Source organism: Mytilus californianus, unplaced genomic scaffold, assembly GCF_021869535.1.
Source record: "Mytilus californianus isolate M0D057914Y unplaced genomic scaffold, xbMytCali1.0.p SCAF_3, whole genome shotgun sequence".
Classification (NCBI taxonomy): domain Eukaryota; kingdom Metazoa; phylum Mollusca; class Bivalvia; order Mytilida; family Mytilidae; genus Mytilus; species Mytilus californianus.
Genome location: NW_026262679.1, coordinates 109,590,902 through 109,603,386, shown reverse-complemented (window position 1 = coordinate 109,603,386; position 12,485 = coordinate 109,590,902). Strand labels below are relative to the sequence as shown.

General features: G+C 29.5%; 1 protein-coding gene across 1 annotated transcript; it reads left to right on the top strand.

The window, feature by feature from the left end:
- The first annotated feature begins 230 nt into the window (after nt 1-230).
- Nucleotides 231-2,804, top strand: LOC127733602 (uncharacterized). Its single transcript, XM_052242932.1, has 4 exons — nt 231-372; nt 739-927; nt 1,046-1,178; nt 1,456-2,804. The coding sequence occupies exons 1-4, from the start codon at nt 286-288 to the stop codon at nt 1,734-1,736; spliced, it is 690 nt and encodes a 229-aa protein (XP_052098892.1). The 5' UTR covers nt 231-285; the 3' UTR covers nt 1,737-2,804.
- Nucleotides 2,805-12,485: the final 9,681 nt, after the last annotated feature.

Genomic DNA, 12,485 nt, shown 5'->3' with positions numbered 1-12,485 from the left:
TTTCCAAAAGACCAAAAAGAGTGAAAAAGTATATTTTAACAAAACGCATTTGACTAACAGGTCGAACAACTGAAGTCTTAAACCCTGCTAACTGCCATTGACGATTGCCAAATAAATTGATCACAAGATTTAACAAAATGGATCTTAATATTAATTTAATACCAAACAGAAAACATATATATATATATATATTAACTATAACTGTCTCTATTTATATTTCAGTTTAATGGTTTACCAATTAAATGGTCGCAAATTGTTCGCCTTGTTGAAGATGATATTCATGGTATGGGTTTGAGGCTTTTGCCAAAGCTGACATATGAACATATTCATCTAACACCTACTCTTAGAATGCGTGTGAAGCTTGCTGTTCAGGTATGTGTTTGAAATCTGTTTAACAGTGCATATAAGCGTCGACTATGCATTTATAAAGGCAATTGTTGAACATTTGATTTTTTTCTTCATTTTTTGCCTTAGTACATAATACAAATTTTATTCTTTAAATAAAAGGCAATCAGTTCATCCCCCCTCCGCCCACAATGAAAATTAATTAAAGGAGATGTGGGCTTTACATCAATGGGACAACAACTAAACAACAAGAAACAAAGAAAGACATCTGAATTCCAACACAACATACAGTTGAATTTTTTTTTATTTAGATATTGTCTTGTACCATATAAAAGCTTTAGTCATTCAATTCATATCAATTATAACTTATTGCCATGTTTACTTTAATTGAAGGTATTGAGTAGTAGTGTGGCGGCTGCTTTGCAACTACATAATCGTGCTGAATCAAAGTCAACTGAAACTTTCATCCGCATGTTTGACCAATTTTTTGACTGTTTGAATGTCAACAACATAACAAATGGGACATACCATAGGAAACCAGTATTATGCACATATACAGATGTCAATGATTGGAGATTTAAGGTACTTATATTTCAAAACATTGTAAATTTTTCATTGATGAGAAACACTTAAGAAAATGATTTAATGAGGATTTGCCGAATTTAACAAACCAATTATTTTAATTGTTTTTTTTTTCCAGTGGCTCATTGATGAATTTATGGGGTTCCTGGACCGTTGGGAAATGGAAGGGCAACTACACAACAATCTGACAGCCAAAGAAAGAAAACAGCTCTGCCTTAGTCGAGAAACATTGGAAGGACTGCGTATTTCAGGTATAATGAAAGCTACATTATAGGTTTATATTCATGTCATAACATCTTCACGTCCTGAATATGCATTTAATTTGCCACTGGACGTTTAACAGCTGTTTGATCTTTAAATTGTTTAAAATTAGATAGTAAATTTTGTTATTGAAAATTTAAATATTTGCATGATGAAAAGAAAAAAGAAATGACCATTAAAAAGATTGTATCTTATAGGTGCACCTTGTCTCATTCACTTTTCAAGTCTTAAGAGCATTTATGATATTAAACTTTGTTCATTTTTCAGTGAAATCCTTTGTAATGCTTGGTAAAGAAATGTTATCACTACCTGGTGTGCATTTTCTTTTGAGTGAAAAAAATAATCAAGATCCCCTGGAGCAATACTTCAGCAAACAACGAGGAATGGGAGGATTTTGTGACAACCCAACTGTACGCCAATTTCAGCACAATGCCCTTCGACTTCAGGTCTCTGGTGCTCCAAGCGTGCTTGCTGCTAGCTGGGGAAACTGCAAAGTTTTTCATAATGGACAATATAATGCATCAACATTGCAAAGGAGGAAACTATAATAGTACAGTTTTAAATTGATTTCACTACAGCAATACATGTAAATATTTTTTATGGCATTCAGTTTTCCTTATTGAGCTCTCGTCGCATACTTTTCTCAGATTTTTTGACAGTTTTGAGTCCTCTTGCTTCAGAACAAACATGTATATATTGGAGAATGCTTTTAACCTCAGATTAATCCAACATGTGATAAATTTTGTAAATAAATAAAACTTTATCTTTTCATCAATATCAAAGTCCTGTATTATTTCATTAAAGGAAACATTAACGTTGTCACTGTTTTCTATTTTTGTCATTAGTTGGGTCTTGGTCATGCGTAGACTTTCATCAGTGTTTGTCAAATCTGAGTGGACAATAAGTTCCATAGATCGAAAAAAAAAGATACACATTGTCAGGAACAAGGAAAAGCCCTCCACGGTTTACAATTTCAATTCATTCTTTTGTGTATGCAAACACATTAGAATTATTGACACTTGACTTTTTATTTTGAAGTGAGCATAGAATAGAAAAACATGCCTTTGCTTTTTCATTCTTCTGGAAATTTTTAAAATGTTTCAGGAGTTTTTTACAAATGTATCCAGAAGTGTATCTCAGCACCTTTTCCTCTGTCCCTGAAAGTTTACATTGAGCATTTTGGCCTGGGTTTTCTGATTCTGAAGTAATGCATCGTTTTCTTAAAAGTTCAGCAAAGAGTCTCTGAATAATAAACTGACCAATTACCATAAGCATTGGTATATTTGCCTCCATTTGTAGGTCCTCTGTTATCTGTATGAAAATTGTACTGATTGTATCAGAAATTCATGTGTTGTGAAACATTTGCAGTTTTCTTTCCATTTTCACAGATTTAAGTGATTTAGTGTCATCAGCAGCAGTAACAGATGGCCACAATTGTTCCAGCAACTCCTGACATTTTGAAACAGTTTTTTCTGACGTGGAGTCAGAAAGATATGATTTCATAGTTGATAAATATTCTTTACAAGTACTGTTTGATCTGTTGAAATAATCTGTTTCTAGTTTGTTGAGTGTCGAAAGAACTAATTCTTTTGCTTCTGATTGAGCTTTTGTAAGTGTATAACCTAGACAAAAAAAATGATATCATTGCAGACATTTTGAAAAAGACAACTTTTTCTCTTTCAATTTTGTTAAGAGTAAACTATGATGAAATACAATCCAAATTAAACAAAAACAAAAGAAGTCCCTTCCTTCATCTTTTTATTATAATGTCCACAGACATTTGCATGCAGAAATGTACTTCCCTTTAACTTTATTTTGAAAACAAAATTCCTGTCCTTCGTCTTTTGATTTAATACCCATAGACAAAATATTTCATGAATATACAGGACTATTAAAAGATGACAAAAATGCAACTAACGTAGGAACAGATAACTTACATATTCAAGCAACATAGAGTATATCAAAGTTATAATTATTTAAAAATAGCTTTTAAAAAGGAATCAATTGATTGAAAACTAAGTTTCAGACAGAATAATATAATAACTTACTGTTTTCAATGGAAGCAGATTCAATTTTATCAGACTTTTTCAAATTCTTTCTACCTGTCAAATTATAAAATACAAATATTATTGCATAGCAAAGAAATGTAACTCATAATACAAGATTCGGGTAAGGATACGGCAATTTTTAAAAGGGGGTGCCAACCCCCATTACACCCATGACACCTAAACATAATTAAACAAAATAATAATCGAAAAAAAGGGTTAGGGTTCCAACTCCTAGATCAGCTAATGTAGATTGAAAAAAATCTCTTCAAATTCAACTTCTTATAAGAAATACATCTTTATACATGAAACTGCATTATTTGCTTGTATTTTTATTATAGTATAGTGTGCACGCCTATAAATATATATATATATTTATATATGTACGTCTGAAGCAGTGACGACTCTACATATATATATATATATTCACTCTTTTGGTCTTTTGGAAAATGTTGTTTGTGCTGTATTTAGACCCCTCTAACAAGAAATTTGTTTTGCATGCACACGTATAAAAATTGTGGTTTTTATCCAACGCAATCATAGGTTTGAACGTTGTTTTCAATTTAGACTTGCACATATATATATATTATATATACTTGGTGGTGCTCCTACTAAAGGAGGGAGATACAGAACATACATACATACTTGGTTTGCACTAATTTCATGTTCTTTCATATTAAAGATACAACGTAGTTTTCAGGATAATCTAAATTTTGAGAGAGAAAAATTAGCATTTAAATGTAAAAATCTAGCAAATAATGTTCAGATGGCTATTAAGCCTTCCAAGTCCGAAATGAATACATGAATATTAGCGGAGTTTTGAACAGGCATGTATTTATAAAATTGGAAAATAATAGTTCGTATATATATACAATGTATAGAACACAATAGATATGACCTTCCATAATTACTTCAGCAATCGTCATCAAACACAGTAGATACGACCTTCCATAAATACTTCAGAAATATTCATAAAACACAATACACATGACCTTCCACAAATACATGAGCAATCTTCATTAAACACAATAGATAAGATATGACCTTTCATAAATACTTTACCAATATTCATAAAACACAATACATACATCCTAAATAAATACTTTAGTAGCAATCTTCATAAAAAACAATTCATATGATCTACCATAAACAATTCAGCAATATTCATGAAACACAATACATAGGACCTTCCATAAACACTTCAGAAATATTCATAAAACACAATACATATGACCTACCATAAATACTTTTGCAATCTTCATAAAACACAATACATTTGACCTACAATAAATACTTTAGTAGCAATCTTCATAACACACAATACATATGACCTACCATAAACAATTCAGCAATATTAATAAAACACAATACATATGACCTACCATAAATATTTGTGCAATCTGTATAAAACACAAAACATTTGACCTACCATAAATATTTAAGTAGCAATCTTCAAAACACACAATACATACGACCTACCATCAACACTAAAGCAATCTTCATAAAACACAATAGGTATGACCTTCCATAAATACTTTACCAATATTCTTAAAACACAATACATATGACATACAATACACATGAGCAGCAATCTTCATAAAACACAATTCATATGACCTACCATAAACACTTCAGCAATCTTAATAAAACACAATACATATGACCTACCATAAATACTTTTGCAATCTGCATAAAACACAATACATTTGACCTACCATAAATATTTTAGTAACAATCTTCATAACACACAATACATATGACCTTCCATAAACACTTCAAAAATATTCATAAAACACAATACATATGACTTTCCACAAATACTTGAACAATCTTCATTAAACACAATAGATAAGATATGACCTACCATAAACAATTCAGCAATATTCATCAAACACAATACATATGACCTTCCATAAACACTTCAAAAATATTCATAAAACACAATACATATGACTTTCCACAAATACTTGAACAATCTTCATTAAACACAATAGACAAGATATGTCCTTCCATAAATACTTCAGCAATATTCATAAAACACAATACATATGACTTTCCACAAATACTTGAACAATCTTCATTAAACACAATAGATAAGATATGACCTTCCATAAATACTTCACCAATATTCTGAAAACACTATACATATGACCTACAATAAATACTTTAGTAACAATCATCACAACACACAATACATTGACCTACCATAAACTTTTGAGCAATCTTCATTAAACACAATAGATAAGATATGACCTTCCAAAAATACTTCAGCAATATTCATAAAGCACAATACATATGACCTACCATCAATACTTTTGCAATCTTCATAAAACACAATAGGTATGACCTTCCATAAATACTTTACCAATATACTTAAAACACTATACATATGACCTACAATGAATACACTAGCAGCAATCTTCATAAAACACAATTCATATGACCTACCATAAACACTTCAGCAATATTCATAAAACACAATACATATAACCTACCATAAATAATTTTGTAATCTGCATAAAACACAATACATTTCACCTACCATAAATATTTTAATAGCAATCTTCATAACACACAATACATATGACCTACCATAAACACTTGAGCAATCTTCATTAAACACAATAGATATGATATTCCATAAATACTTCAGCAATCTTCATAAAACACAATACATATGACCTTCCATAAATACTTCAGCAATATTCATAAAACACAATACATATGACCTAAAATAAATACTTTAGTAGCAATCTTCATAAAAAATAAATCATATGACCTACCATAAACAATTCAGCAATATTCATCAAACACAATACATATTACCTTCCATAAACACTTCAGAAATATTCATAAAACAGAATACATATGACTTTCCACAAATACTTGAGCAATCTTCATTAAACACAACAGATAAGATATGACCTTCCATTAATACTTCAGCAATCTTCATAAAACACAACACATATGACCTACCATAAATACTTTAGCAATATTCATAAAACACAACACATATGACCTACTATAAATACTTTTGCAATCTGCATAAAACACAATACATTTGACCTACCATAAATATTTTAGTAGCAATCTTTATAACACAAAATACATATGACCTACCATAAACACTTGAGCAATCTTCATTAAACACAATAGATATGACCTTCCATAAATAATTCAGCAATCTTCATAAAACACAATAGATATGACCTTCCATAAATACTTCAGAAATATTCATAAAACACAATACACATGACCTTCCACAAATACTTGAGCAATCTTCATTAAACACAATAGATAAGATATGACCTTCCATAAATACTTTACCAATATTCATAAAACACAATACATATGACCTAAAATAAAAACTTTAGTAGCAATCTTCATAAAACACAATACATATGACCAACCATAAATAATTTTGCAATCTTCATAAAACACAATACATATGACCTAAAATAAAAACTTTAGTAGCAATCTTCATAAAACACAATACATATGACCTTCCATAAATACTTCAGCAATCTTCATAAAACACAATACATATGACCTTCCATAAATACTTCAGCAATCTTCATAAAACACAATACATATGACCTTCCATAAATACTTCAGCAATCTTCATAAAACACAATACATATGACCTTCCATAAACACTTCAGAAATATTCATAAAACACAATACACATGACCTTCCACAAATACTTGAGCAATCTTCATTAAACACAATAGATAAGATATGACCTTCCATAAATACTTTACCAATATTCATAAAACACAATACATATGACCTAAAATAAATACTTTAGTAGCATTTTCTGCATAAAAAACAATACATATGACCTAAAATAAATACTTTAGTAGCATTTTCTGCATAAAACACAATACATATGACCTAAAATAAATACTTTAGTAGCATTTTCTGCATAAAACACAATACATATGACCTTCCATAAATTTGATTTTGATTTTTTGGTTTTTTAACGCCAATTTTAGCACCTTTTGGGCTATTTCGGGGCGGCCAGTTTTTATTGGTGGAGGAAGCCGGAGTACCCGGAGAAAACCACCGACCTTCGATAGGAAAACTGACAATCCTAGTCAATTAAGATTGGAGTCGAGTGCACCCGCTTGAGCAGGGTTCGAATTCACAACCTCAGTGTTGACTGGCAAGTGATTATAGTAGTAACTACTTAAACCACTCGGCCACCGAGGCCCCTACCTTCCATAAATACTTCAGAAATATTCATAAAACACAATACATATGACCTTGAATAAATATTCCAGCAATCTTCAAAAAACACAATACATATGACCTTTCATAAATACTTCAGCAATCTTCATAAAACACAATACACATGACATTCCACAAATACTTCAGCAATCTTCATTAAACACAATAGATAAGATATGACCTTCCATAAATACTTTACCAGTATTCATAAAACACAATACATATGACCTAAAGTAAAATCTTTAGTAGCAATCTTCATAAAAAAACAGTTCATATGACCTTCCATAAATATTTCAGCAATCTTCATAAAACACAATAGATATGACCTTTCATAAATACCTCAGAAATATTCATAAAACACAATACACATGACCATCCACAAATACTTGAGCAATCTTCATTAAACACAATAGATAAGATATGACCTTCCATAAATATTTTACCAATCTTCATAAAACACAATACATATGACCTTCCATAAATACTTCAGCAATCTTCATAAAACACAATACATATGACCTTCCATAAACACTTCAGAAATATTCATAAAACACAATAGATAAGATATGACCTTCCATAAATACTTTACCAATACTCATAAAACACAATACATATGACCTAAAAAAAAAAATTTAGAATCAATCTTCATAAAAAACAATTCATATGACCTACCATAAACACTTGAGCAATCTTCATAAAACACAATTCATATGACCTACCATAAACACTTCAGAAATATTCATAAAACACAATACACATGACCATCCACAAATAGTTGAGCAATCTTCATTAAACACAATAGATAAGATATGACCTTCCATAAATATTTTACCAATCTTCATAAAACACAATACATATGACCTTCCATAAATACTTTAGCAATCTTCATAAAACACAATACATATGATCTTCCATAAACACTTCAGAAATATTCATAAAATACTTTATACATGATTTTCTACAAATACTTGAGCAATCTTCATAAAACACAATAGATATGACATTTCATAAATACTTGAGCAATCTTTATAAAACACAACAGATATGACATTCCATAAATACTTCAGGAATCTTCATAAAACACAATAGATATGACCTTCCATAAATACTTCAGCAATCTTCATAAAACACAACACATATGACCTACCATAAATAATTTTGCAATCTTCATAAAACACAATACATATGACCTAAAATAAAAACTTTAGTAGCAATCTTCATAAAACACAATACATATGACCTTCCATAAATACTTCAGCAATCTTCATAAAACACAATACATATGACCTTCCATAAATACTTCAGCAATCTTCATAAAAAACAATACATATGACCTTCCATAAACACTTCAGAAATATTCATAAAACACAATACACATGACCTTCCACAAATACTTAAGCAATCTTCATTAAACACAATAGATAAGATATGACCTTCCATAAATACTTTACCAATATTCATAAAACACAATACATATGACCTAAAATAAAAACTTTAGTAGCAATCTTCATAAAACACAATACATATGACCTACCATAAATAATTTTGCAATCTTCATAAAACACAATACATATGACCTAAAATAAAAACTTTAGTAGCAATCTTCATAAAACACAATACATATGACCTTCCATAAATACTTCAGCAATCTTCATAAAACACAATACATATGACCTTCCATAAATACTTCAGCAATCTTCATAAAACACAATACATATGACCTTCCATAAATACTTCAGCAATCTTCATAAAACACAAAACATATGACCTTCCATAAACACTTCAGAAATATTCATAAAACACAATACTCATGACCTTCCACAAATACTTGAGCAATCTTCATTAAACACAATAGATAAGATATGACCTTCCATAAATACTTTACCAATATTCATAAAACACAATACATATGACCTAAAATAAATACTTTAGTAGCATTTTCTGCATAAAACACAATACATATGACCTAAAATAAATACTTTAGTAGCATTTTCTGCATAAAACACAATACATATGACCTAAAATAAATACTTTAGTAGCATTTTCTGCATAAAACACAATACATATGACTTTCCACAAATACTTGATCAATCTTCATTAAACACAACAGATAAGATATGACCTTCCATAAATACTTCAGCAATATTCATAAAGCACAATACATATGACCTACCATAAATACTTTAGCAATCTTCATAAAACACAATAGGTATGACCTTCCATAAATACTTTACCAATATTCTTAAAAACAATACAAATGACCTACAATAAATACTTTAGTAGCAATCATCATAAAACACAATTCATATGACCTACCGTAAACAATTCAGCAATATTAATAAAACACAATACATATGACCTACCATAAATATTTGTGCAATCTGTATAAAACACAAAACATTTGACCTACCATAAATATTTTAGTAGCAATCTTCAAAACACACAATACATATGACCTACCATAAACACTTGAGCAATCTTCATTAAACACAATAGATAAGATATGACCTTCCATAAATACTTTACCAGTATTCATAAAACACAATACATATGACCTAAAGTAAAATCTTTAGTAGCAATCTTCATAAAAAACAGTTCATATGACCTTCCATAAATATTTCAGGAATCTTCATAAAACACAATAGATATGACCTTCCATAAATACTTTAGCAATCTTCATAAAACACAATACACATGACCTTCCACAAATACTTCAGCAATCTTCATAAAACACAATAGATAAGATATGACCTTCCATAAATACTTTACCAATACTCATAAAACACAATACATATGACCTAAAATAAATACTTCAGCAATCTTCATAAAACACAATACATATGACCTTCCATAAACACTTCAGAAATATTCATAAAACACAATAGATAAGATATGACCTTCCATAAATACTTTCCCAATACTCATAAAAAACAATTCATATGACCTACCATAAACACTTGAGCAATCTTCATAAAACACAATTCATATGACCTACCATAAACACTTCAGAAATATTCATAAAACACAATACACATGACCATCCACAAATAGTTGAACAATCTTCATTAAACACAATAGATAAGATATGACCTTCCATAAATATTTTACCAATCTTCATAAAACACAATACATATGACCTTCCATAAATACTTTAGCAATCTTTATAAAACACAATACATATGACCTTCCATAAACACTTCAGAAATATTCATAAAACACTATATACATGATTTTCTACAAATACTTGAGCAATCTTCATAAAACACAATAGATATGACATTTCATAAATACTTGAGCAATCTTTATAAAACACAACAGATATGACCTTCCATAAATACTTCAGCAATCTTCATAAAACACAATACACATGACCTTCCACAAATACTTCAGCAATCTTCATAAAACAAAATAGATAAGATATGAACTTCCATAAATACTTGATGAATACTCATAAAACACAATACATATGACCTAAAATAAAAACTTTAGAAGCAATCTTCATAAAAAACAATTCATATGACCTACCATAAACACTTGAGCAATATTCATAAAACACAACACATATGACCTACCATAAATAATTTTGCAATCTGCATAAAACACAATACATTTGACCTACCATAAATATTTTAATAGCAATCTTCATAACACACAATACATATGACCTACCATAAACACTTGAGCAATCTTCATAAAAAAAAATAGATATGACCTTCCATAAACACTTCAGCAATCTTCATAAAACAAAATACATATGACTTATCATAACTACTTTACCAATATTCTTAAAACGCAATACATATGACCTACAATAAATACTTTAGAAGCAATCATCATAAAACACAATTCATTAACCAACCATAAACAATTCAGCAATCTTCATAAAACACAATACATATGACCTTCCATAAATACTTTACCAATATTCTTAAAACACAATACATATGACCTACAATAAATACTTTAGTAGCAATTATCATAAAACACAATTCATATGACCTACCGTAAACAATTCAGCAATATTAATAAAACACAATACATATGACCTACCATAAATATTTGTGCAATATGTATAAAACACAAAACATTTGACCTACCATAAATATTTAAGTAGCAATCTTCAAAACACACAATACATATGACCTACCATAAACACTTAAGCAATCTTCATAAAACACAATAGGTATGACCTTCCATAAATACTTTACCAATATTCTTAAAACACAATACATATGACATACAATACACATGAGCAGCAATCTTCATAAAACACAATTCATATGACCTACCATAAACACTTCAGCAATATTCATAAAACACAATACATATAACCTAAAATAAAAACTTTAGTAGCAATCTTCATAAAACACAATACATATGACCTACCATAAATAATTTTGCAATCTTCATAAAACACAATACATATGACCTAAAATAAAAACTTTAGTAGCAATCTTCATAAAACACAATACATATGACCTTCCATAAATACTTCAGCAATCTTCATAAAACACAGTACATATGACCTTCCATAAACACTTCAGAAATATTCATAAAACACAATACACATGACCTTCCACAAATACTTGAGCAATCTTCATTAAACACAATAGATAAGATATGACCTTCCATAAATACTTTACCAATATTCATAAAACACAATACATATGACCTAAAATAAATACTTTAGTAGCATTTTCTGCATAAAACACAATACATATGACCTAAAATAAATACTTTAGTAGCATTTTCTGCATAAAACACAATACATATGACCTAAAATAAATACTTTAGTAGCATTTTCTGCATAAAACACAATACATTTGACCTTCCATCAATTTGATTTTGATTTTTTGGTTTTTTAACGCCAATTTTAGCACCTTTTGGGCTATTTCGTGGCGGCCAGTTTTTATTGGTGGAGGAAGCCGGAGTGCCCGGAGAAAACCACCGACCTTCGATAGGAAAACTGACAATCCTAGTCAATTAAGATTGGAGTCGAGTGCACCCGCTTGAGCAGGGTTC

Coding starts and splice junctions, on each gene's coding strand:
- LOC127733602 (XM_052242932.1), top strand. CDS start 286: ATGGGTTTGAGGCTTTTGCCAAAGCTGACATATGAACATATTCATCTA. Junction 373..738: donor GTGTGAAGCTTGCTGTTCAG/GTATGTGTTTGA, acceptor CTTTAATTGAAG/GTATTGAGTAGTAGTGTGGC. Junction 928..1,045: donor TCAATGATTGGAGATTTAAG/GTACTTATATTT, acceptor TTTTTTTTCCAG/TGGCTCATTGATGAATTTAT.